This window comes from Micropterus salmoides, unplaced genomic scaffold (genome assembly GCF_014851395.1).
Source record: "Micropterus salmoides isolate LMB-PRFRI ecotype aquatic unplaced genomic scaffold, ASM1485139v1 Ms_hic_scaffold_3, whole genome shotgun sequence".
Lineage (NCBI taxonomy): Eukaryota > Metazoa > Chordata > Actinopteri > Centrarchiformes > Centrarchidae > Micropterus > Micropterus salmoides.
In genome coordinates, this window is record NW_024042261.1 from 25,667,027 (window position 1) to 25,694,840 (window position 27,814).

Genomic DNA, 27,814 nt, shown 5'->3' on the forward strand with positions numbered 1-27,814 from the left:
AAAAAGTCTGTTTGCCTTCGTTTCTCAACGGTTGAGCTTGTTTTCAAATCAAGAAATGGCGTAGCCTTATTGGCTAGGGAAACAGTTTATGCGCATGCGTTCTTCGGGAAATAGAAATGTTGCATTCATACCTGTCGGAAATGGCGGTTATAGACGGGCATAGTACATTCATACCTGCCATAGCGCCAATATGTAATAATTTAAGACGTTACATAGGTTAACTATATATTTGCAGAAAAAAAGCAGATAAAATCAGGTGAAATCTGAAAACGTCAAACATTACATACATTTTCGTATTTTTCCTACACTAGCATTTGAATGCATTCTGGACGTTGGATACGTTCTCAAATTTTCATCTCCTGCAGGTCTCAGCAGTAGGAATTTACTGATAACACTTGAAGGCAGCAGGAGAAGGAACAGGAAATGAAAGCTTTGTTTTGGGCAGACACTTTGCTCCGAGCAGACGGTGAGTTTTAACCGAAGATGAACATCTTTTATAAAAAGTTTACGTTGTGTCACCAAAACTAAAACGAAGACACGATGAAATGAGTCAACAAATGTTTAACGTTACCAGGTTGTTGAAAGAGTGGCAACAGTAATGTATTGTGGTTAAAGTGACGTTACTATTAGTTGGGAGTGCCAAGTTAGTTGAAAGTAAATATAAAAAGGACAATTCAATATGTAGACGCAACATTTTCGGTTTGTTTGAGATGTCACCTAGTTACCTTCAAACTAACGTCGCGGAATATTTGACAATACACAATATAGAGTAAAAAAAAGAAAGGTGTCAGGTTTTAAAAATACATGCTGTGGATATGGCTTAAATGAGCTTAATTGATAGGATTCTTCTGGACACCCGTTTACCTGTTTGAATCTGGGCGCCTGATCGGCTGCAGTTTGACTCCAATGAATGCATCAGGTTTTGGGGTCAGTTGCACAACTGAGCCGCCTGTCCCGACCACAAAGTGTGTCTGTGCATGTGTGTGTTGGGACTGGGTGGGTGCTGGCATGAGGCCTCCTATTGTCACTGCCGTGCTGGCTGTAACTAGAGGAGAGAGGCGCGCCCCCCCCCCCCCTAACTGATCCTCTAATAGGAGCTGAGCCGTTTTTTTGGCTGTTTTTCCAGTACAAGATCTGCTCTTCCACACATGCTTGTTAGACTTAGTTGAGTGAGATAATCCCTATTAGTTAAACCTCCTGGTACTAATAGGGGAAGCACTAATTATACACTCAGTGGGCACTTTATTAGCTACACCTATACAGTCTAATGCCATCCAACAGTTGTTCTATCATAAAGTCTACTTTTATGATGCCTACAATTTTGAGCTTTTTTTTTTTAACATATAATTGAATTCAAACATATCTGTCGATGTCACCATAAACTTTACAAAAGTAAACTTTGTTACAGAGTACCTAATAAAATACCTAATAAAATGCCCACTGACTTTATAATACTCATTATAGGACAGTCATGAAAATGCCACACCCAAGTGTAGGACATTGTTTTTTGACTTAACCCCATTAGGGCTGCTGCAGCTACAGATTATTATTATTTTTTTAAATCGCGCAATATTTTCTCAATTCATAATTTTATCTCGAAAATGTCACAAAATGTCCTATGTCTGACCAACAATCCAAATCCCAAATATATTCACTTTACTGTCATGACAAAAAGAAAGCATCAAACCATTACACAAGTGTTGCTTGTAAAATTAATGAAACTATTAACTGATTATCAAAATTGTGATACAATTTCTGTTGATCAACTTACAGTAGTCACCAGGTTATATTCACTTTATATTTGCAGCAAGTTAATGTATTCTGCTGAACAGGTGCAACACGTAGCTTTTCATCCATCCTGCCGTCCTGAGCCGGGCCTCTTTTCTCCACCATGGACACCCTTGAGGAGGACCTGACGTGCTCGGTGTGCTACTCACTGTTCTCTGACCCGCGAGTCCTGCCGTGCTCACACACCTTCTGTAAGACCTGCTTGGACAACTTGCTCCAGGTGTCCACCAACTATTCCATCTGGCGTCCCCTCCGCCTGCCGCTAAAATGCCCCAACTGTCGCAGCGTGGTGGAGCTGCCCCCAGCGGGCGTAGACGCTCTGCCCACCAACGTATCTCTGCGGGCCATCATCGAGAAAGTAGGAGAGAATCCCTTGTGTTCAACCGAAAAACATTTACCCTTTCACTACCCATCAGTCTGAAATCCTCTTTATTTGGGAAATCTTTTTGCTGCTTCAGTTTGTGCTCATCTGTCTTGCATTTCTGTTCGCTCATCTGCTGTCTCAGTACCAGAGCGATAGCGAGCCGCGACCCCCTTCCTGTCAGGAGCACCCCAGGCAGCCTCTGAACATGTACTGCATCGAGGACCGGCAACTGATCTGCGGGCTGTGTCTGACTGTCGGGCAGCACCAGGGCCATCCCATAGATGACCTGCAGGCGGCATACATCAGAGAAAAGCAGACCCCATCGCTACTGTTGGCCAAACTCTCTGAGTGTAGATGGGCGCAGGTAGAGAATCTTGTCAATATGGCCAGTGATTGTCATGTGGAAAGACACTGTGCCACTGCAATTGATATATGGACATTTTTTAACTAAAGATAATCATATAATGCATGTTCCCCTCATCCTCTGTTAGGTGTGTGAGCTCGGGGAGCAGCTGGAGCAGGAGAAGTCTCACTGTGAGGGTCTGCTGAGGCAGGACCGCCAGGAGGTCATTCAGTTCTTTCAGACACTGGAGGCGGTGCTGACCAGGAAGAGACATGCCTACCTGGAGGCCCTGGATAAAGCTGGTGTGGAGGTGTCCCGGGCCTACGACCCGCTCATCCACAGAGTAAAGGAGCTGCAGGTGCGTTTCAGGGGCCAATGGCCGATTTAGATAGTCATCGCCCACGCCATCACCCTCACACATTTAGTATTTCCCACAAACTGCGTGCTTAAGCATGGACAGGTAATCACAGGAAATGTTTTCAGCGCTCCACAGCTGTGCAACATGTGCTCATTAGGTAGTACTAAAGACAAGTGTCAAAATCAAACTGATCTCAGAACAAGTTTAAGAGAGGTGCATGTGGCTGTTTAAAATGAAACAACTATCAGTCACTGGTGTGCACACTTGTGCTGCATTTATGGGATCAATGGTGGAGTTATGCGAGTGTTTGGCATCACTTTATGATTCAAGACGACGTTGGATTTCAGAGTTGGTTGTGTGAGGGTAAAAATACCGTGCACTGAAAATTTTGCACTATATCGACTGAATTTGGATTTTGCTACTTTCGGTGACAGACTTTGGCCAACATGAGGCGTCCATGTTTGTTTGGTTTTCAGGCACCTCTAAATTATTAAGCGCCATTATATGGTAATTACAGCAGCTCCCTAATGACATGAATGCTGCATTGACTTTTATTTATCTTGAAAATTGGTGTGGGACATTTTGTGGTTAAAATCAGTGTGTTTTATATTGTGGTTTATAGCGTCGAAACTAAAAAGGATTTTTGTTATTGATTGTTTAGTCTATAAAATGTTAGAATCTAATGGAAAATGTCCATCACAGGTGGAGCCCCAGGTTGTTTTGTCTGACAAAAGCAGCAAATCCTCATATTTAGAAGCAGGAACAAGCTATTTTTGTATAATAAATGACAAACAATTCACTGACAATCTGATTTTGGATTTGTTTTCCGTAGTCTGCTGACTTGATTAATCGTTTCAGCACCACTGGTGTGCCTTAATCATAACAGTCTCGTTTCCTGCAGGAAGAACAGTTGGACCTGGTGTCCTTGGGTTCATCAGTAGATGAGGAGGACTCGCCGCTGGTCTTCCTGGAGCAGGTGCATTTGTTCAGAGAGAGGGTGGAGGAGTTTATTAAAACACCTCTGCCCTCCATGATAAACCTCTCAGTCACCCCGCGGGCAGCAGAGCACCTCCAGCAGCACTGGCCAGCTGTGACCATCGGTAGCCTGGAGGAAGCACCTGTCCCTAAGGTGTGCTGCTGTTCCAGATGCGGCAGCGTGGAGACTGGTGTGGAAGTGGAAGCAGTGAGGGATCGGTCCGACAGCTGGGTGCAGAACACGTGGCGTCAGGTGCAGCCTTCTTCTTCGTTGGTGCTGCTGGGGCTGCTGCTGCTGGCAGCGCTGTGGATCAACCCGGTCGGAGGGGCGTCACTCAGCTTCTCTCGGTTCAGTCAGTTACTCCACGGTCTGAGCAGTGAACTGATCACAACTATCTGGGACATGGCAGGGTCAGCATACACAGTGATGGAGGCCACCGCAGAGAGGTGGAGCGCTCACCTCTCCTCTGTGGGTGAAAAGGCCTTCCAGCAGCTGGCGGCTTTATTTAAAACTCTGACATCCAACTGAAAGAGACCAAACTGGAACCCTCAACTTTCATTTAGAAACTGAGAAAGTCTCACGTGTGTTTTCACGAAGTGTTTTCCAAAACAGGGAACATAATATTTTGCTGTCAGCTTCACAACGAAACAAGTTTTTTAGATTTAGACCAACATTAAATCTTATGTGATGACAGTGGAGTTAATAGACCACAATGCAGTGCTGGTACTCTTCCTGAACTTGAAAATTCAGGTAATGAGATATTCAAGGCTGATTGAGGGAATATTTACATAAGAATAATAATAGAATTTAATATAACATTAATATTCATTCAACTAAAACAGATAGACAAAGTTATGTCTACTCAGATGGTGAATTTTCCCCTTCAGCCTCACTTTAAAGATTCTGGGGAGCCTATGCACCCCAGGGGGAGCATGGGATAGGATTTGCATGCTTGGGAACTGCACAGAAAATATTACAATACTGCTGTCGAATTCTTTTAAAAAACGCATGCTGTTTATGTATCTGTAAATCTTTTTACATATTGTAGCGTTATGTTTCTTTGTGGTCTATTACTGTTGGTTTACCATTTTGCACAATAATGGACATTTTTTAAACAGATTAAGGTTCGCTAAAATCCAAGTGAAAGTGTTCATAGACTTTCCTTTCCCATCATGCAGTGGGGCAATTCAGTTACTTTCCCCCCTTGTCAGAGAGCTCAGGACAGGAGTACAGATATACATGTATCTCCTTACACACGACTGTTTGCTGTATGTGAACTTTAGAGCCTGGTGAGTGGACCCGACTTCACCCGACCCGAGTCCACAGGTCATGTTGCAGTGATGCACAGCTGACGGGCTCCCTTGCTGTGCCTTTAACCCCCTTGCCTTACCTCGCCTCATTTAATAGCCTTATAGTAGTGGACTGTACCACCAGGATCAATAGAAAGTGCTTAGGACAGTACTCTTTTTTTACAATGGTACTGACATACAGTCTATTTTTAAATGAGTATAGTCTTTGGAAAAGTTTAACCAGCGCATCCAACAAATGTTAGTTATTTTGCTCAACCAGACTTCCCGAGTATCTGTCAGATATCAGTTATGTACACATATACAAACTAGGATCTTATGTTACTGCAAGCATCTGACAGAACAAATGGCACTTTGCTCAATGTTTCAGCAGTATATGGTATGTATATAGTATGGTGTATTTTTCTAAACTTTCTCACTTATATTTTAAAATTATCATAATACATTTCTTTAAATGCTTTGTTTTTGTAGTATTCATCGTTTTCTAAAGCCATCCATGTGCCAGTGTGAGAAGCAGTACAATTAGTGTTTCAGTGAACTCAATTAACTGATACAGTTACAGTTAATGCTACAGTTGTCTTTGTAGTGTGAAATATGATGTCCAAGCCATTGCAACCTCAGCAGAACATTACCAGTGTTCACACGTCAGCCAATCATGACGGTGCTGATCTAACACGTTTTCAGATAATTATTTAAAATTTATTTATTTAAATATAGCCTACTGTGAATTCACCATAATTGACTGACAAATATTAAATTTATACTTGACGAAAGTATATTCAAACCTTTTAAGGTTATGTTTGTATGTCTGCATTAAGGAATCTCTTACCATAAAACATTTATTGATTCAAACAGTTATAAAGAATAGCAGCAATTCATTGTAAAGGACAAAATAAAAAGACATGTAAAAAGGTGTGTGAAAAGGAAAGTAAAAACAGAAAAGATAGTCCTTAGTTCCATTCAGGTTTAAGCGGTGACAGCGTCGTGTTCCTTAAACACGATTGTCTTGGGGTTGATTCCCACGCTCTTGGTCGTGTTGTGAGTTTTGTAGATGCCAATAAGACGATCAGCGATCTCAAACATGTTGTTCCTCAGGGAGATGATTATGAACTGAGCGTTCTTTGTTTGCTCCTGCAGAGATGAGGGAGAGGGGGGAAAACATTGATATTCATCTCAATTGAGTTTTATATACTGTAAGAATGAAGTCAACATTTATCCAAACGCCTATAGCAACAATGGACACAGTGTAGGCTAACAGTTAAAGGGCTTAGCACTTTGTTTTGGTCCAGCTCCCAAAAACAGGTGATTTTTCTCAAATCCTCCATCATTCCAGTGTTACACAACAGAAACACTGAGCCAGTTATTACTGCACTGATTAGCTCCACACTTCTTAAACTGCCTAATGCACTTTAGTTGGATCACTGTAACATCCATCAGCAGCTCTCAGATTCAGTATCTTTCCCCAGGACACTAAAATTAAAGCCCCCCTCCAGTGTATTGACATTTCTATGATATTTCATATTTTTCTGAGTCACTTCCTTAAAATGTTGTTTACCCACATAGTTTGCCAAATAGCTTAGTTTTGTGCTCAAAGTTGCTTAGTAGTTAAAACGGGGTTGTGACATATGACTATAGTAATTCCATAAGTCATACATCATTCTCCAAGCTCACGCAGGCGCACTGTCATGCCTCGTTAAACTGTCACGCCTCGTTAAGTCAGAGCATCAAAGCGATAAACATCGTTGTGAGCTAGCTAACCAATTTATCATGTCATTTACTTGGAACTTACAGTAGGTATGTCTCACTGTGTCTGATTGTTGGTTTGTCGTTGTAGTTAGCTAGCATAGTTATTGCAGAAAGTTGTCATTTTATTTTTCCTCCTCTTGGTTTAGTGTGCTGTTCATTTTCATTATGGCATCTGTGCGTGCCGGTGTTGGAGGACAGATGACAGAAAACACGTCGCACTTTAACCTGCCACCGTCTTATATACAGTCTGCAACATGCATTTTACTGACGGCTGTTTCACCAATGCATCGGCGGAGGCACCCACCACACCCCCGCGGTAAAGTAAGCGCACCATAAAACGTAGTGGGAGTTATCGTTTGCAGTGCGTGACAGGACCATCGACTGTATGATTGATAACAGCTGATACTCGCACATTAGTTTCTGTCATGGTTAAGTAATAGCTACTACTGCCAGACAGTGAAGTATACTAAACTAATACAGTGTAGTGATGTTAACACAGCATATCGTTAATGAACACTGGTAATGTATTACGTCCGACTATTAACCACACCCCCATTCTCTGTTTGAGAAAGAACGTTAACCAGAAACGGCAGTTAAAACTGGCTTAAGCAGGTGTTTGCCACTAATTAGGCTTTTCATGACTTCGTGTTACAACATCTTGCTACTAAAATGTACTTTGAACTTAAAAGTGATAGATTTTGAACACTTCGCCATGCAGCTTCTCTTATTGCCTAATACACACATCCACACTCACATAAATGTAACAGGCCACAATGGAGACGTTTTTGAAATCAAGAGCAGCATCTATCTCGTCCATGAAGTAGAGCGGTGTAGGTTTGTAGTGGTGCAGAGCAAACACCAGTGCCAGGGAGCTGAGGGTCTTTTCCCCCCCTGACAGGTTAAAGATCTTCTTCCAACTCTTCTTTGGTGGACGCACACTACAGAGAGAAACAGAAAACCATTGCTTAAACAAAAGGACATGATTTATATCTAGACAAGGTTTTGAATCAACAAGAATCCACCTAATGCGCCGTTGGTCTCTGAACTATTTTTCTCCTCACCTGAACATGATGCCCTCAGAGAAAGGGTCTAAACTGTCCACGAGCTCCAACTCTGCATCGCCACCCAGTGTAAGCATCTGGTAGTTTTCCTTCAGCTTGTTTGTGATCATGTTGAAACCAGTCATAAACTCATTGAGGCGCTGTTTGCGCAGGTCCTCGTAGCCGCGTTTGAATGAGTCCCTCTCTGTAGTGATCTCGTCCAGCTGAGCTACACGCTGCAGGTACAGCTCCTCCTGAGAACGCAGTGACACATGTTGAAATCGTTGCTTGAGTAAGTTTCCTTTTTAATAACTTCAAAATAGTTTCATAATTACCCTCTCAGCATGGCTCCCTTTACTTTTTTTTTTTTTAGTTGAAAACTCTAAAACTTAACTAGGAAATGCGCCTCTTATGTTTATTTGCTGTAAACTGAAGAAATGCATCCAGTGTATGACTGATCAGGGTTCTCCAAAACACTTTAAAGCCAACTTTGCGGCCATACTGGCAAAGCCCCTTTAAGCCCTAGATTTACCAAGTAGCCTTGTTGAATTTAATAAAATATTTTATTATAATAATACTCGCATAGATTTTTAAACACACAATAGCTTTGTGAGGTGTGTGTTCACTATAATAAAATAAAATTAAAAAGATGCGTATTTTGTTGTATTAAGTGCCTCCACCCCTCTCCAAACAGGAAGTCAGATGGCATGCAAGTAGTCAATTGTAACAGTACACACAAAAAACATTTTTTATGTTAACAGTATTTATTTAATCCTAGGAAAAGTCAAGAAAACTACTTATTTTGAGAATTTTTAATACTTTTAAGACCTTGCGGGTACCCTGTTGATTAATGGCAAAACTTATAAACCTCAGCTAAAGTTAGAGAGAAGGATCCCTGGTCATATTTGTGCATACCTTCTTCTTGTACTCTGCAATGGCTCCGAGGTTGGGCTTCATCTGAGCACACTGGGTCTCCAACGCCGCGATCTTGTTGATGATGACGTTGGGCTCTGAGATTTCTGCGAGTTCAGCAGAAGTAAGAACGGGAAGTTCCTCTGCTGGCTTGTCCTCAATGGTATGAAGGGACAGCTTGGTGGCCTGAACAACATAAACAGAAACATTACATACATGAAGCATTTATTGCCCGTGTCAGTTACCCTGTTGATCCAGTTTTCAGCAATATAGCTGAGCTCCCTGTTCTCAACAATAGCTTTGGTAAGTATAATGTTATCATTACCAAAAGCTCCTAAAATCAGTTCCAAAAATAAAACCCAAGTTGTACTTGAATTCACACTCGCACGCACACACGCCGTTCCTCACCCACCTCTTTCTGCCAGTGTTTGATCTTGTTGTTGTGCTCAGTGATGGTGGTTTCTATCTGCTCAATGCGGAGCCGGACACTGAGGGACTCCTCCTGCAGTGCGTGCTCCTGCTGCTGTAGCAACTTTATCTCCTTCAACACCCCCTGATACTGCTCCTGCACCTCAGGAAGTGCAGCCTAAAGGACAAGACAAAAACAGCGGAACTTATTTAAGAATTTACTTACAATAAATTTAGATGTTGAGATTTTACAAAGCTAAAGCAAAAAAAATTTAATAAAAAGTTACTAAACCTAGAAATGGTTCATAATTACGAATTATCCCCACAGATATACAATAGTAAATCACTTGCATACTTAAAATGTTTTGACAGGCTGTAATACAGCAGCACCTTTGAAACACTTTAATTAAAAAGAGTAACTAAACTCATAACAGTTTATTGTATTTTCCTTTGGGAGTAATCAGCAATTGTTCTCTTTAGTTTTCAAATTACAAGATGCAGTCCTTGCTATCTGCATTGCAAGAAGACCAGATTTATAATAAACTGCTGTCAAGAATGTCGTCTTGGAACAGTAAACTACTTTTGGATATATTTGACATAATATATCTGGAAATGTTCTGTGAAAATCTGTAAAGAAAAAACAAAACAATGAGCACAAAGTGAATAAAGAGTGCTAACCTCAGCCTCCTGACAGGCCTTCATGACCTCCCCAGCCTCATCTTCCAGTTTCTTGAGCTGTTCTGTGAGCTCAGCCATCGACTTCTCGTTCTCCTCCAGCTCACCCTGCACTCGAATCACACTCTCCTCACACTTCTTCAGGTTGCTGCAGAGGGGACATGGGCAGCGAAAGACACAGATATTAGCCTCTGTCAGGGTAGCAGTTAGTGAGGACTGTGTGTCTGAGTGAAACATTACTGATAATGTCAAAACAAAAATGTCAGTAACCGCTTTTCAACTTTTGAACTTCTGATATTTATCACAGTTAACCCACTCTGAAACTACACAGGAGGAGTAATGTGAGCTACATGTTGCAATGCTGCAAAAATGGTAAACCCTCACTTTCCATTGTCAAAACCACATGTATTACAGCTATTATCAGGTCAGAAATGGTGTTGATGGAACATACTACACTTGCTTTCAGCACGATTAACCTATTTTGTCTCATCTTGTGCACTTACACTAAATTTCAATTTAGCCAAAGGCACATCCATTTCTGTTGTCAGGTGCTTAAAGTAGTGATTTGATGCAGCTCATACATACTACCCTACTCTAATTAATATGATACGCCTGTGAAGTCAATACACAATACAGATCAATGATAACACTTGCCATGAAAAAAATGACTAACAGGAAGAATTAGAGGCAATAAAATGCATCTCAGAATTTGAAAAGGGCTGGCTTAGTCTGGATGTAAAGCCAAAATGGAGGATTTCAGAGTGAACCTGGTTAGAGCAGACATGTCTCTTAAGTTCCATGTTGACTCCATTCAAACATTACAGGACAGTTATGAACACAACTGCAAAGTTTGTGCAAAACAAAAGATCTTTTGCCCTTCTAACTATGGTGGAAGCACTGCTGGAGAACAGTAGTGAGTTGGAAATAGGGATGCAGCGATTACCGGATTTCACTATTAACCGCGCTTTAAAACGTCACGGTTAATTAATCGTAAAGGCGCCGCTACACCGAGTGTTTCTGTTGCACGGAACGAAACTGTGGCAACTTGCTTAAAACAAAGTTACAGGAGCGGTGCACCAGCTTAAGTGTTGTGCTTATCAGAAGCTACTGTACACTGGCTAAACTATGGCAGAGGGGCCAAACTGTGAAGCTTTATTTCCACCAAAGAAACTGCTCATGGCGGCAGTGTGGGAGCATTTCGGCTACACTAAGACTGACCAGCGCGTTACTGAAGATAACTGATCACATGTTCAAAAACTTGCCGTTAAAAAGGTTCCTGCTAAAACAGCGAATAATTACATTAAACTTGATGCAGCACCTGCGGGATCACCACCTAGCTTTGCACGCCCAAATAAATTTAGGCCTAATACATTATATTGAATAACGTAGCAAGTTGGTAGGGAATTAAATATAAACGTGTCACTTACAATCGATGCCGTAGCGATGAGAGTCAAGCTTTCAGTGCAACGTAAACAAACCAAGCAGATGTAAACTTTCAGACCCACTGCAACGACAGCTCCGCTGCGCTATGAGGCCCATTATTTTCAATAGCTTGGTTTGTTGCTGCGTTGAACAACGTGCACCGCACGGCGAGCTTGCGCGGCATGCTGCGGTCAAAGTAGTTGAACTTTAGCTCTGAGCAGCTTCCAGTGCAAATCGCTTCTTTTCTGAAAAGGCCATTATGGAAGACGTAGTCCTCTCAAGACCTTGAGCCACTGAACACTAACACTAAAACACTAACATATATCAGGAGCTTATAGACTTTCAGGACTATAGGACTTAACTGCATTTCAGTTAACACTGCACTCAATTTCTTTCTCTCATTTTCACTAAAACTTGTATGGATGAGAGTCGATCACAGTAACAGTTCAGTTTATTCCCCTCCTTTATAACAATTTCCCCTGGGCGATAAAAGTTAATATTCCTCTTATAGTAATGACACTTACATATTATAGAAATATAATTGTTAATGTAATTAAATATTAAAAATCAACTTAAGTCATTACTAGTGTTGTGAAATTAATTAATGCATAATAATCGTGAAACCGTGATTATTTCTCTGACAATAATCGTACCAACAAAATCTGTAATCGTTGCATCCCTAGTGGGAAACTGTATCAAGGCTGTATTTAACATGAAGGAAGAGGCACGTTCACACAGGCTGCCTCTTTACATCTCAGTTTAGAATCTCCACTGGGTTCTTAACTGTCTGGACAGCTCCTCCAGCCAAACAAACCAAGTCACATGCAGCCACCAGCGTCGCTTTGCTCCAGCAGACTGCTTGCCTGGCTGGCTGTCCTGCCCACATGATCAATTTTAATGTTCCAGCTACAGATACTAATTACTAGATGTCCGTTTTAGTTGCTACCACAACATTGATCTCAAAGAAACCAATGACAACAACAGGAGGAAGAGAGGAGTCTAGTGAGCATTCCTGTATGCTGATGTTACTTATATGTGATGTACAACCTGACACAAATGTTGGCATCCTTAAGTGTTGGGCACAACTACAGAGTTACTTCCTTGCTGAGTCAGACATGCAGATTTTAACTACACCCAGAACCCCAGTAGTTATTACCAGGTACTGATAATGACTAAAATGTCTTAACTGACTAAAAGGTCTGCAGAGAACAATAAAAGCAGTTGTGTGTTCCTCTTGATAACATTATGTCAAGTTGTTTTTTTAAATAATTGTGTGACTTCAGTACAGTTTCATTTACAATTTAAATCAGATACCGTAACAAATACAGTCAAACTTAGTTGCTTAAAAATGGCTCAACAAGTGTGTGAACAATGTAAAACATGCATTGTTTCCTCACCGGTCAGCTGTCTTAATGGCCACTTGGGCCTTGGTTATGGTGGAGGAGCAGTCATCTAGCTCCTTGTTGATCTTGTCAAGCTTGTCCTGCTGAGCCTTTAGCTTGTGACTATTGATGTCTACAATCAGGTTGTGGAGCCTTTTCACCTCACTTTCCACCTTCCCCGCTTTACTGGATGCTGCCTCATAATCTGAGAGAGCAAGAGAGGGTAATGAAGGGACAGAACAGGGAGAAAGGAGTTAGACAGATTAAGTGTACTTTCACACAATCACAACTTAGTCTGACATGAGAATGAACATTTACAAAATGATGTTTTCAACATTTAACAACCCTTTACAGTTTACAGGGGGATCCCACCTTTTTTGAAGGCCTCCAGGCTCTTCTCCATCTGTTTCTGTTTGGCCTTGTCTGGGGCAGCAGCCAGCACATTGGCCTCAAGTTCCTTGATTTGAAGTTTCAAGTGTGCCTCCTGGTCAGCTAGGCTCTGAAGGAAGGAAAGGAGGAAAATGCTCAGTCACACAGGCTTGCTGAGAGCGAAACGTTTGTTTCACAGTGAATGAAAAGGAAGTGGCGTATTTGCTGTACAGTCATGCTGTTGGCGTATTTTTCCAGAGTGTTCTTCATATCTCTGAGCTGTGGCCCCAGGCGCTGGACGTTCTCCTCAAGCTGCAGCCTTCTCTCTTGGCAGCCCTGCAGCTTCAACACTTTCTCATTCAGCTTGCTCTCCATACGGTCAAGCTGCAAAAAACACATGAAAATCATCATCTCTCCTACACCAGTGGCTCTCCAACGATTTCACGCCAAGGACCCCAAAATTGAAACCAAATTAGCCACAGACCCTCTATTTCATCTGATTTTGTGTCAGGTTCATCCCTGTGATAGGATTTTTGCTTTTGGATGTTTCATTACAGAAAGTGTATGAAACCCATGACCAAATAGTCATAGTCTGCCATTGTATAACTCATGGATGTAATTATAGTTAAAATGAATGATTCCCCTTTTTGCTAGGTACCCCTGGGAACACCCCTTAGGACCCCACTTTGAGAACCACTGTCCCACACTAATGGCCTGCTGTGGTGATAGCGGGGTCCATATTCATCCAGCATCTCAAAATCTCTTCTAGGAAATGTGCTCAGTAAAACTTAAATACTACTGCCAAACAGGAATTACAAGTTATTTATGAAGCTTCACCCACTTGGAGTAAAAATTATAAGGCCTCCTTTGAGTGAATAACATCACCGTTTTATGATACTTATGATGATACTTAGAACTTAATGATGATGCCTTATAGTTTGTCTCAGTAGTTCTGGATAAAATCGGTAACAAGAAGAAATCTAATCCATTTCTTTGAAAAAGTTTGTTGCATAACATTTTATTTAAAACATTTTCCTATCTAGAAAAAAAATTAGCTAAAAGTTGCACCAAATATGCGCTGCTTTAAATTTTAGGTCAGTTAGGACTAGGTGTGTGACGAGATTTCATGAGATTAAATTGCGACAAGGATTCTCATCAGGTAAAAAGCTGTCTCGCGAGACTCACGCAAATGACATTTTTCACCCGCTGCCAAGCCACCCATTAATTTTCTCACACAGCGAAATACAAATGTTTAACTGATAAGATTAAACTCACACAGCGAATCAACTCCGCCCAGCTGATGCCACACCGGCGTACTACAAGTGTGTAATCAAGAGAGTAATCAACTGCACCTCTCGCGCTGTGATTCCAGACAGCTGTGAGGAGTGGTAACGTAGCTCGTAGAGTTTTGAAACATAAACATCTAATAACTGAAGCACAGCCTGCTCTGTTTGGGACTGTGAGCTGCACTTTATGAGCTGCTGAAGTTAATGTATGTTCCACTAGAAAACCATTTGACTATTAATATGACTATTATCAGATACATAAGGCAACAATAACACAACATCTGAACCTTTCTAACAGGATCTGTGATGAGATTTCTGCCTGATCAAAAGTGTTTTAGTTACTTTCAGTTTCACATGCATCATGCAATCCCAAACTGCGTCGGGCAAACTGTTTGAAGGGAATAACGTTACTACCAGCGGATCAAAAACATAATGCACAGCAGAATATTGGGCAGATAGACTTCTCATTAAATGATGACGTTAGTCTGGTAATATCCTGTCTTGTCTCTGGACATGACAGAACACAGATGTGTGGGAGAGATTCTGAATGTGCAGAAAATTTTGACCATGAGCAGAAATTCTGCTGAAACACAGGAGCTATTAAAGTCCAGCAGTTTATAACTATATTAAAATGAAATGATTTCACTACGATGAAAAAGGTGCCACAGTCACATTTAAAGAGGTTACTTCTAAATCATGAAACAGCGGGGATGATATTAAATAAGTTGATCTACAGGAGAAACAGATCTGATAGCAGCACAGAATGACTGAGGGCTGCACTGACTTATATTCTGTCATAGTTAGGTTATAGATTTTGAATAGTCATCTGCCACCTGAATTGTGTGTTTAATGCTCGAAATTTTCATATAATTCTAGTTAGGACCAACTTTCTACTCAAAGACATCCGATTAACACAAACCTTTTATGTGTGTATTTTGCACTCACCTCCTCCTGAGTGAACTCTGTGCCAATAGAGGAACCCATTCTGCCCTTCAATACTCTTCCTCCTCCAGTCATGGTTCCTGTGCAGCACAACCCAGACCAGTATTATTATCTTCAGTGAGAGAGCCATTAAGTATATGAGCTAGAGAAAAAAATGTTATGTTATGACCACCCACCAGCCATCTCAATTATCTGTCCCTTCAGGGTGACCACTCTCCAGCGCCTGTCTTTCTGAAAGGCCATCCTTGTGGCCTGCTCCATGTCCTGTGCCACCAAGGTGTCCCTTAGGGCAAAGTAGAAAGCTGGTCGTACACTCGCATCCTTCACTCGCACCATGTCAAAGAGACGAGGGCTGTCCTCTGGAGTGCGAATAGGAGCCATGTTCTTCTCCCACACCTTCATCTGAGCAAAGGAAGTAATGGGGAATGAGAGGGAGCTCAGAAAGGCGGAACCAAACTAGCCTCTAAGAGACAAAATCATCGGTTTGCAATCTCTTGATTGAAGTATAATGACCTTTACCTTGTCAAGACCAATAAAGGTGGCGACCCCGATGTTCTGTTCTTTGAGGAATGTAACACATTTCTGAGCTGTATCAATGGTGTCCACCACGATGTTGTCAAGAGCACCACAACTAGAGGAAATGGCCACGTCATACTTCTCGTCTATGGCTCCCAGGTCTCCCTACAAGCACAAAAATAAGTTATAATACAGCTATTACAGACTTCTGCTTTCCAGTCTAGACACTGAATGCTAAAATGTTAAATAAAATAAACTTGTAAAAAGGTGGAGTTGATAATTAATATAGCAATGATGAAATTCAATCTGTTGTGCACACCATAGATGATCGTAAACGAAACTGTAGCTGTGTAACCCTGTATATTTATATATTATAACTGCTTTTTACCAATCGTCCAAAGATGCCAGAGATTCTGCCTTTGTTCTTCTGCTGCATGAGGGCATCCAGGACTTTTCCTCGACTGCGGTTGGAGGATAGAGAGCTCTTGGCTTCATCCACCTTCTGCCTCATTTCCCTTACCACTTCTCTAGTCTCATTATCCATCTTCATCAGCTCCCCCAGCTCTCCCTCATCCTGCAGAGGGGGAAAAAAGGGAGGGAGAGAGGAGCAATTAAAGGAGAAGCTCACACTAATGACACCATCTACTGGGCAGAAATACGCAACAGATGTAGTGAGTACAGCTGGAATTGTAGTGGTTTCAACAGAAGTTGCTTATTTTTACAGATGCAAAATGTCCCATGTAAATGCTGCCTTAACAAAGTACCATCTAAAAACAATGTTGGTTTTACCTTCTTAAGCTCCTGTTCTTTCTGGGGTATTTTGACTTCCAGGTCTTTGATGGCAGCACGTCGCTCACGCAGTGTGTCAGTGGTTGTCTGAAGTGTCTGCTTGGCCGTGTTGAGCTGCGTCACAGCTGTGTTGTGGCGGCTAAGGTATATGTCAAGCTCCGACTGAGCCAGGTCCATACGAGACCGGGTCTCATTTACAGCCTTACTGAGCTCCATCAGCTCTTTCTCTTTGGTCTGGAGAGCACAAAAAGAAGATTTTACAGGAAACGATGCACAATGTTTACTATCGAAAGTTGAATAAAGCATGCAACAAACTAATACCAATATGTATACATACCTCTTTGTCCTGCTGCAGGCCGCTGGTCTCTTCCTTCAGACTCTCCATCACCTCCTTAAGTTTTTCTTCTTCTTTCACTTTTTTCTTCTCCAGCTCTTCCTTGCGAGCAGTTGCCTCAGAGATGGCCTTTTCGCTGCTGGCTGGTACACCGCGCACTTCCTCCAGCTAAAAGACGAGCCAGACAGGAGAACATCCAAAAACAGATGAGATGTGTCCGACTCTGGATTCTAAGCAATGGTGGCTTCATCTGTCTAGATTCAACTTGAGGACACAATCTATCAATACACACTTCAACCAACCACAGAGTAATAGCCCTTTACCTCTTAAATTAGATGTTGAGATAAAGGGATCAGTGAAGACTTTAGGAGACAAGAGGTATAAAGTAAATGGATTCAGTAGGGTTTTTTTTTTTTTTTAACCAGTGCCAGTTACAAGCAGCTGTGCTACACATTCAGAAACAGGCCAAAACACACAACTGTAATCAACTATAAACACACACTGAGCAAGCCCTGGTTAAGACTGGCACAACAGTCTGCCACTTGGCAGGGCTGAAACAAGGCAAGGAGTGGTGTGGTATATAGTCTATGTTTTGTAGGGTTAACTGCGGGTGAAATGTGAATGTGGCTGCTGGGAGTGTTACACAAGCCAGGCCATAGTTGACTACCACACAGCAGAACACTGCTCCCCAGAGGTCTGCCTGCCTCTGACCAAGTCGTTTCCAGAGCATAGCCATTGTAGGTGGAGCAGATGGGGGTTTTACAGCAGAGAGGGAGATGAGAAGCTATACCTACAGTTACGAGGGAACTCTCAGCTCCAGGTTTGTGTGAAAACATTTTTTAAGTAAGTGCGCAAGTTAGAGAAACATTCTAAAAGACAGGAACATCATTATAGTAAAACAGAGCACAAACAACGATCAACAGGCACACACTCTAACAATCAACTTGTGTGTTACTTCACACCCCCCTAGTGGCTAGTTTAAGGCAGATAGCCCTTCCTGCCATGAAATTTGATTTTCAAGTCAACAGGTCCCCCCCTTATATGGCTAATGTTAATAATTTAGAAATACAGGGATTTCTCCTTACCCAAGGAAAGAAAAAGTATGAAAAATGAAAGCACACACTTTTGCAAATGACAGCATAATTTTTCAGTAGCAAAATTTCACAATCTCTTTGTACAAAAGCCAATTTCACTGTACAACAACTACCATCCAAGGCTTTTTGTTGAAACACTACATTGCCTGACTTTTTTTTTTTTTTTACACAAATTATCCTTACAACTTAAAGTATAGTTGATTTTCATTAAACATTTTTTAAAATTCTTTCTCAAGGAAATGACTGTAGAGTCTATGTGTGGTTTTGAAATTGAAATGTAGACAACATAAAATGAACCAAAGTTTAAAAACACACACATTGTACACTGTTGTGTTTACAATTGTAAAACATAAACGAAATTTGATTGCAAACCAAATAAATAAGGCACAGATAGCAGTTAAATTGTAGTTTATCACTTATGTGCAAATTTCTGTAATGCCTTGACAAATGTCTTTTTCTTTAGGCCTCAAAAAACAGCCCTTGTGTTTTCTATAAGCAACGGAAATTGTATTTTTAGTGCCCATGTTTCTTTCTTGGCCACGGGACAAAATAAACAGAGTAACACTGGAGTGTCATACCAGTGGTGCTAGCTTGCTTTGATTTAGTGCAAGTATTGTAAATTCTTATAAAATGGCTACATTTACGCTCTCCTGACAGATTATGTGTCTGGTTGAACACTGCAAATCCCCACTGTGATATTATCAGAGTGAAATAATCAAAACTACAGCATAGTAGCAAACAGTAATAACAACTTTAATTAAGTCACTGAACTGTGTGTAATAGTGGACACAATTTAAAGGCCAACACACCTTTTCTTTGTCCTTTTCCAGCTGCTTCTGTAGTTTCTTGTTCTTGCTCTTTGAGTGTTTTATCTTCTCACGCACTTCAACGTCCTGCAGATCAAGCTGGGTGAACTTCTCCTTCTGGGTCTCAATGTACTTGTTGAGCTTGTTTTGTTTCCTGGTGGAGGAACATCATTTTTACTGGGTCAATCATGGAAAAAAAATTACTGAAATATTATATAACCTATGAGAATCTAAAAAAGAAAAACACAAAGAATAATAGGCTCAGTTTCTATAATATAACACAGCAAGCTCTTCACAGTAAAGCTCTGCCATTTTTCATTTCAAGGAAGTTTTGTCAGTTTAAAAAAAATAAAAATAAAAAAATCTATGATCACCGAAGCCAACAAATAGCAAAATTATGGTATCTAGAACGTCAAGTTTATACCCTTTTTTGGCAAGAGAACAACACTTTTTCTATACTTTTTGCAGCCATTTGTGGAACAATCAAATTTTAGGACACACAAATTACTACTGTTGCTTTTCCAGACCTGAACTGGAATTTTGCCTCTAAACAGAAATGTGAAGAGCAAGAGATGCCCTGACAACAACCACAACATTATTGATTTAGCAGAAAAGACAGTAACCTTCTAAGCATGTTACATTGGCTAATGGAAAGAAAGAAAAGGAACATGAACACAAAATGCCTTACTTCTCCACATTTCTGAGCTCTTGGTTCATTTTCTCTGTCTCCTGTGATATCTTTGCATTTTTCTCAGTGAGTTCTTTGGTGTCCTCCAAGATCTTCTGCTTTTCCTGTTCTTTATCCACCATACGTTTCTGCAGATCATGACTAATGGCAAAGAGATATCAGAAAATTTAATAATTTACACATAAAACAAAGAAAATGGGGTCCGACAAAGTGTCATGGTGCCCCTATTAAAGTTTAAAAATAGTATATTAATAAATATTTGCATTCATTGAACAGATTTTTTTCTCTCCTTTTACTGTTGGGTCTACACTGAAATTTAATGAGGTTATATTATTGTTTCATTGGTCTTGTAGGGAACAGAGAAACGGTGCTGGTGCTCACACATAATATTGGCAGAGCTGACTCTTGTGTTTGAAGATGTCATTCTCCAGGGTGAGGAAGTCCACAGCTTTGTTCTTTTCTCCCTCCAAAGCATTCTTCTCCTTTTCCACTAGCTTTACTCGGTTTAGCTAGAATAGTAAACATATTGCAGTAGTTAATATCAGGTGACAAAACTTCAACACAATTTCTACACATAAATCACAAGCATTGGTGACATGTTAAAAAAAAAAGAAAAAGGTACAGCATTTTTTAAAAGTTTCTCGATTGCTGATGCCACATACATATTTTAATAAAAGTTTTAATACCATTAATTTTTTTCTAATCGCTATAAATATATGTGCACAAAACGTTTTCAATGAAGAGCCATGAATCATGTCTGGGGTTGTTGGCCCACCCAAGTACCAACTAATCTGACATACTTTCGTTAAACACTAAAAACTGTATAATTTTCATCTCGGATATGTGCATGAAAAACTTCCCAACACATGCATATGTAAACAAAAACCTCTTTCAACACTAACCTCTACTGTATAAAAACAGCACAGCAAATGAAGTCAGGACACAGGAAGCAAAGTTGGTTAGCTGTGTGAGCAGATTATGTGTGAGTGTATGTCACCTTCTCTCCCCTCTGCTCATTGAGAAGCTCAATGCGACGGGCCAGGGTTAGGATGGGCTCCTTGAGGCGGCAGGAGCCGATAATGTCCTCCAGGTACTCAAGCATGCCCTCATCGTGATCTGTCTGACCTTTAGGCTTCATCATGGCAATCTGCTCCACTTCGCCCTAGTTACAGTCCAGAACACCACATGGACAAGAAATGTATGCAATCATTCACAGAAAACAAAGCTAAAAGTTCTAATAAAACAACCCCCCCATTTAATTTGTAGTAATAAAAAAAAATGCCCACAACACTCACTATTAAGATATGTGGTCAACTGAATTCATATTTCTAGACTTTCAATAATGCTGGTCTGCTACACACACAACTTGACACAAAATGCAGTCATGTACAGTGTACCAACATTTATTTCTAGAGATTCTCTTTGAGGCTAAACTGTTACAGCAATTCAAAACAAAAGGAGAACAGAAAACGAAAAGATTGAACTACATTTTCTTCATAAATAATGGATATAATTCAATTTGACAAATTAGTTCCAACACGTTTCACAACACAAGTATTAATGTTGTAATATCCACAGTCAATGGTAATATATCATCATCACCTCACCAACAATCACTACCCATTATAGGACTTGTGTTAAAATTATAATTAACCAAATTTAAAATGATGTAAAAACAAATGCTTTTCATAGCACGCAAATGCTGACTTCTTGTAGCTACACTTTGGTTGAATTTCCAATGTATACTACTTGCCCCTAAGTTCTCTCCAAACACTCCAGTGTAATCACATTTGTCTGAACATGTGTTCATTTTTATTTATTTATTTTATTTAGATAAACTTGCTTAGAATAACAATATTGCTACACAGTAAAATTCAAGGTAAACACAAATTCAGTCCAGATATAGGAAAAACAAAGTCTCAAATTATGTTTAATTTATATGTAGGGGAAACAAATGGAGCACACATATTATTTTTTGGTATGAAAGAAAAGAGAAGCCAGTAGTGGAAGGGGAAGAATCCCACGTCATCCTGTACTCTGACCAATGCACAAAATAGACAGTTTCCCCTTTAGCCAAAAGCCTAGAAAAGTGACCTTGGAGAACAGGCTAAAGTCTTCTCCCATAGCCATATCATAAACAGAGAGCTGAAAATCTAACATCCAACAAGAGTGAGAATGGACATGTGCGCGCACACACACACACACACACACACACACACACACACACACTAAAAAGGCAAGCAGGACACAATAAAGCACCTAACCACAAAACTAGTGTAGGGTAGAAACTAAATGTTCACCTGAAACTACCACACAGTAAAAATAATGAAATCAAATTCAATTTAAAAATTGGGACAACAGAGACTTAATAAGTCACTTTGTTATACCCATTACCTCGACATGAGTCATTGCCCCATAAGCCTTGGGGCAATCAGCAATAATGGGCAGATCACACATGTATTACAATCACAGGGGGTAGGAGTGTAACTAGTGGACTGGTTCAAACTGTGCAACACAATGCTAAATAAATAAAAAATATTTAAAAAAAATATGACAAGAAAAAAAATAATTAAAAATATACAGAAATGCATTACATTCACAGTGGGAGTAAAAAAAAACAACAACACACAAACAAAATGTTGAACCAATATTTAAGCCATGGTAATGGAGGGTGTTTGATCCGGTCACACTGAAGCAGCACTGCCAATATTGGGGTTGGGGTCTATTCTCACACGCCAATATTTACGTGCTGCTAAAGCGTGGCAGGTACATGGGAAAGGGAGGGGAAGGGAGGTCCAACCTGTCCCCAATGGAGGGTCAATCCCATCCAAAAATCTGAGTTAGTTGTTCAACTACAGCCACTTACATGCTGGCCCATTTATGAGGAAACTGCCTTTTTTCCTTAAAATTCTAAAGCAGCAAATAATGGTTCGCACCTTTTCCACATTGTTTCAAACCATGATGCGCTGCTATAGCAGTCTAAGGGCTGGCAGAGGACACATCCTCTCCTTTCCACTTCCATTGCAACAGGTTATTACCACAGACAGGCATGGCCTTAAGGTAGCCATGAAACATTTGACTCAAAGAGGACTGGGGAATGGGCAGAGAACGAAAAGCAGGAAATCTCTGACAGAATGGGATGGTCACAGCAAGTATAAAAAAAAAAGCAGAGTTAGAAGTGGAAGAGGAAATTACATGAAAAAAGTAAAATTACCTGTAAGATCAGAAATCTGTTGTGGTCTAGGTCAATACCATGGCTTCGGAGTAAAGCCCCCACTTCTTTGAATGTGGCTTTCTTGCCATTGATATGGTAGGCTGAGGAATTGTCTTTGTTGGCAGTCCTGGAAACATAGAACTTGCTGTTGGGGATGACTTCGTAGTCATCTCCTTCCTGGCTCAGAGGGGGGAGGGGCAGAAGACACAGAGCAGCTTAGAGAAGAACAGTTCAGAAGAAACTCACGTAGCTCTACACATCAAATGATAATACTCATAATACTGACAAAGCCACTGAGGGTGGTTAGAGAAAAACACTACACAGTACAAACAATTAAGAAGAAGCACAACAGAACAAGGCCAGCAACACTGCCATGTAAATAAACAATATCAATACTGAAGTTTATTCCATCATGTTACATTTACATTTAAGTTTTAACAACTACATGTTAGTTAAAATGATGAGATATAACTGCAATGCAAAAGAGTCAGTCATTTTCCTAAAAAATGTATTAATTTTAGAAGCAAGTCAAATAATTTAAGTTGTGTACACCACTCCTTAAAAACATATTTTTAAGTTTCAGAAATGGCAGATTGTAAAGCTGGCAGGGTTCATAGAATTATGGCACTAATTTAGCAAACTGATTTTAATTTATTGTGCACTAATGGACCAAACAGAAAGGCTTATATTTGACAGTGGGCAAGGCAAGACTTGCACCCCCTGCAGCAGATCAAATACAGAAACATGATAAACTCTAGTTATTTTTACTACAGTCAGTTTTCACAGTAATTTGTGATCTAATACAACAGAATAAATTTGTCTCTTAATACAAACACTCGTTTTATTGAATTTTCACAGTATATTCAAATAAAGTAGAGCCTAGTCACTAAATAACACATTTAAAAATTATTCAAAAAACACAGGAATCAATTCTAGCACATTCTGAATTGACTATGGTATGTGTGGGTGTTAGTTGTAACTTTCATGATCAATTTGAGTCTGTGTTTAGTCACTGGTGTGATAATCATGTAGCAATATTACCTCATGAGCATAGAAAATAAATAATTTTAAATTTGAGGGAAAAACAAAATCTGTCCACTGGTAAATATTTCTAATTTAGGAGAGGCCAGAGTGTGTGTAGAAGGTATCTGTGTGACTGATATATAGATAGATACATATATACCTTATCAATAATCTTTTGAAAATGCACCTCCACAGTACAGCTTTGCACATCTTTGTGTTTATCAGAGCTGTGAATCAGCACTGAGAGCTTTTTCGATCTGATCTTTTGAGCTCTGTATCCAAACACAAAGAGCATCGAATCTATCACATTGGACTTCCCACTCCCATTTGGACCAATGATGCATGAAAAGCGCTGAGAGAAAGAAGAGAGATGATGTAAAAAATTATATAAATAAATTATATAAATATATACTGCATCCACAAACAAATAATGTAAATGTCATAACATTAAAAGGCACATATTAACATTTAAGCATAGTAAGATTGAGATAGTGAATGTATTCCAAGAGGGTGTAGTTAACATTTATTTTAATATACAGATATTTGCAGAGCAATGAGGGGAGCAAAAAAAGGTAAAAATTTAAAATTTAATGAAAATCTTAATTTAAGGGAAAAGTCAGCACATCACTAGATCACTAACCCTTGTATGATAAACCCACTAGATCAAAATGGAGGAGTGCGACTTTTTCCTCTTTGAAAAAAATATTTTCCAAAAATTAAATAAATGTTTTAATGTGGTGTAATTTATATTTCTGTACTTGTTTGTGTCTACCACAACACAAGGCAACTGTGTTTGACATTTGCATAATATGAAATTAAAGAGAAATGAAATAAAATTGAGAAACACTACAAATAGTAGTAAATCTGTGAGCTTAACACAGCACACAAATATTTCCCACACAGGGTTGACATTTGTAACCATGTTTGGTCGTACCTTGTGAAAAGGCCCCAGAATCTGCTCGCCTGCGTAAGATTTAAAGTTGCGATTAACTAAATGTGTTATCATCAGGCGAGGAGCGCCCGGTTCATTGGTCATTGCTGGGGGCGGGGGTGGAGGGATGCAACTGAGAATCTCCTCCAAACTTCGATTATCAACCGCCTCGACAGCTTCCCCGTGAGACGGATCTGTGGCACAGAAAAAAGTACAACTTTTATTCCTCTGCGCGAGTCGTTTCAGGTGGGGGGCAGTGGTGCGTGGGGGAGGGGTAGAGGAGCAAAAAAACAAACAAACAAAACACTGGCAGCAAGTTACAACAGCAGTCAAACAACGACTCCCGAGAAAGTTGACAGACGTTATTTTTCTTTGTTCTGAAAACAAGAGCCAACCCAGGGAAGAAGAAAAAAACAGAAAGCGACCATGGCCGCTTATGAACAAACCCACATTATTATAGAAACGCTCTCCACGAGAAGCGTTGATACGTGAGAGTAGATGCGCCACATTCATTTCGTCGATGATAAATAACTAAAGTGTGCATTTCGATCATCAACGTCACATTTTCACTCATGCTGAACTGCACTGGCAACACAGACTGATGATAATGATGATAATGTATAACGTAAAAACGATTGTGTTGCCATCACACCAAGCCAAAACGACCTGTCCAAAATCTATTGTGCTCACACAAGCATAAACAAGCTATGGGGGTCGATGTTTGTAAATCTAATTCTTGTAGCCAGACACACAGTTAAGCATTTCAACATATTCTATAGAACACAAACATCACTTAATACTTACGTGCATCTTAAGCTTCGCATTCAAATTATTATACAAATTATAAATCGTCAAGTTGTAAGAATTAAGCCAAACACCATTTTGGTCTACTACATAAAACATTTCATTATCTTCAAATAAATTACCTCATTTGCTGAGAAGATCCGGGGAAGTAGTACACTCGACGATATCAAAATCATCACAAAAATCACAAGACATTTATTGATGACTGACACTTTGGAAAAAATATATCGGCCATTCTAACTACGTGTTGAGATTTAAGTAAGAAAAAAGCTCTACAGCTGTGCCAATTGGCCACTACCAACACAGCAATACACGCAACGCCATTAAGTGAACACAACTTATTTAGATTCAGACACCAAAACACCCTTTGTTACTTGCCAGTTGTCGGCGGTGCCTCCTCTTGGCCATTGGATTTGGTTTCTTGATGGGGTACATCCAGCTCGTCTTCGGAGTCATCCCGAGGCTGCGACCCTTTCCCTCTTGGCTTGGCGGAGGCAGTTGAGCTCTTTGCAGTTTTAGATGGCATGATTTGAAATCTGAAGGGGTCATTGGTAAAAAAGGCATATCTATGAGTGGTTTTTGTGCCTGTCAATCTCACAGCTCCACTTTAAGTCGGTCACACGCAGCTACCGATGTCAGGCTGAAATAATTACCACAGTCTGATCTCACTGCCGCCCATCTTACAGTTAGTCGGTATATTTTTCATATGGTAACAGTTTTTTACAACAGTAAATAAAGTAACAGCATTAGTAAAGTCTGAGTTGAACAAAGTGAGTTATTAAAAAAGCTCTTGGTCAAATAACGTTAGAAGAGATGGCAAGGAACAGGCTGCCAATCTGCGTGATGATTGTAACGAATTAGATGCTATTCTTTCACTAACCCCAAACAACAGTATAAAAACATAATGGCCTCCTTATGTGACAGATACGTTTGAGTACCCTTCTGCATCTTACATAGTTATTTGATTTGAGCGTCACAAAGTTGAACGGTTAAGGACCCTTGCAATGTTGGGTAAAACAGGAAAATAAGGTTAACGTAACGACAATTCAAAACAAATTCAGTTAATATGCAAATAGCTAAATAATCTCCCCACAGCTCTTAGCCTAACCTATGTTATGTGGCCATTGAATAGACGCAGCTCTCCGGACACAGCGTCCTAAATTGATCGAGGTCTCAAAATGACACCAATATTAACTTTAATCCCCTCAACTTTTATGTTGGGGGCGGAGGTGTAACGTTACACTGGGGCGACCTAACGTTAACTCGCTAGCTAACGTTAATTGGAAAGCACATTCAAATAAGGAATTTAACTTTATGATAACGTTGGACTGATAGTAACGTTATACGTTAATTAAACGCATGTTTGACAAATAAGTGATTTTGTACAGCTAGCGTGGCCACCGGATATTAAGAAAAAAAAGTGTCCACGTTACTGTCCTATTTTTACTTCGCTAATGTTAACGTTAAGTTAACGTAGCTGCCGTAGGCTAGCTAACTATGTGATCATACATAACTCAGCAAGGCTAAAGCTAACGTAATGGCTAACTGTGACTTGCAAACGTATCTGCGCTGTGGATCTGTAACGCAGACACCGTAACGTTAACTGTAACTTACTTAACGTATAGTTTGCATTATACGACTTGAAAGGGGTGCTTAACTTAAGTAAACTTAACTGAAGTAACGTTAACTTAGTCACCGTTAACTAGACAAATGTTTTGTAGCTCAAAGTTTAGCAACCACCAGTAAGATTAACGTTAACATTATCTTAAAGTTAGACAATCGGAAAAGTTGCATGTTAACGGTAACGTTAACTTACGGTTAGGGGTGTGTGTGTGCCTACGAAAAGCCTATTTGCGTTAACGTTAAATGTAATAAGGCAAAAAAAAGTATCCGGAGTATTGGTAACGTTTTCCACGGCAGCTAATGTTAAAACTAAAGTTAACGTGTTGTTAATGTTGGTTCTGGTTTGGAACTAACGTTTTGCATTTCAGCAAATAGACGGAACCCAGTCATTACTCTCAGCTAAAATGCTTCTATGTACCTTCCACAATACGGACACGGTCTGTCAAGAGTATTCCTTTCTGACCCAAATCACGATTTCGGAAAAAAAGAAGAATTCGTTAGTCCAAAGTTTGGCAAATATATTCCACAAAATTTCAGCCCCGTGTCATTCCAACTCGCTCTCCTAACTTGTAAATGGCGCCTAAACTGTGCTGTCGAACCAAATTCGTTACAAACTGACGCAAGGTACCATGGAACGTTCAAAGGGCAAGGGAAAAAAACATGAAATTCAAAAA

The 27,814-nt window shown here is 40.1% G+C and overlaps 2 protein-coding genes across 4 annotated transcripts; one reads left to right on the top strand and one right to left on the bottom strand.

Moving 5' to 3' along the window:
* Window positions 1-40: 40 nt before the first annotated feature.
* On the top strand, window positions 41-5,596 carry trim59 (tripartite motif containing 59). Its single transcript, XM_038693016.1, has 5 exons — window positions 41-466; window positions 1,833-2,146; window positions 2,295-2,516; window positions 2,644-2,853; window positions 3,755-5,596. Exons 2-5 carry the CDS (start codon window positions 1,892-1,894, stop codon window positions 4,355-4,357), a joined length of 1,290 nt encoding a protein of 429 aa, XP_038548944.1. The 5' UTR covers window positions 41-466; window positions 1,833-1,891; the 3' UTR covers window positions 4,358-5,596.
* Window positions 5,597-5,957: 361 nt separating this feature from the next.
* Window positions 5,958-27,783, bottom strand: smc4 (structural maintenance of chromosomes 4). 3 transcript variants are annotated; one of them, XM_038693010.1, is made up of 24 exons: window positions 27,559-27,783; window positions 25,896-26,053; window positions 24,717-24,907; window positions 23,943-24,134; window positions 22,760-22,936; window positions 20,543-20,707; window positions 19,927-20,054; window positions 19,546-19,686; window positions 18,861-19,011; window positions 16,961-17,125; window positions 16,624-16,857; window positions 16,223-16,408; window positions 15,838-15,999; window positions 15,495-15,720; window positions 15,322-15,398; window positions 13,322-13,474; window positions 13,094-13,220; window positions 12,737-12,926; window positions 9,921-10,065; window positions 9,247-9,420; window positions 8,838-9,020; window positions 7,944-8,176; window positions 7,637-7,820; window positions 6,103-6,267 (listed from the first exon to the last, which is right to left on the bottom strand). In XM_038693010.1, the coding sequence occupies exons 2-24, from the start codon at window positions 26,041-26,043 to the stop codon at window positions 6,103-6,105; spliced, it is 3,897 nt and encodes a 1,298-aa protein (XP_038548938.1). In that variant the 5' UTR covers window positions 26,044-26,053; window positions 27,559-27,783. The 3 variants fall into 3 exon arrangements, with proteins under 3 accessions (XP_038548939.1, XP_038548940.1, XP_038548938.1); XM_038693011.1 differs by lacking the exon at window positions 27,559-27,783 and having other exon boundaries at window positions 5,958-6,267; window positions 25,896-26,043; XM_038693012.1 differs by lacking the exons at window positions 25,896-26,053; window positions 27,559-27,783 and adding an exon at window positions 25,640-25,796 and having other exon boundaries at window positions 5,958-6,267.
* Between the last annotated feature and the right edge of the window lie 31 nt (window positions 27,784-27,814).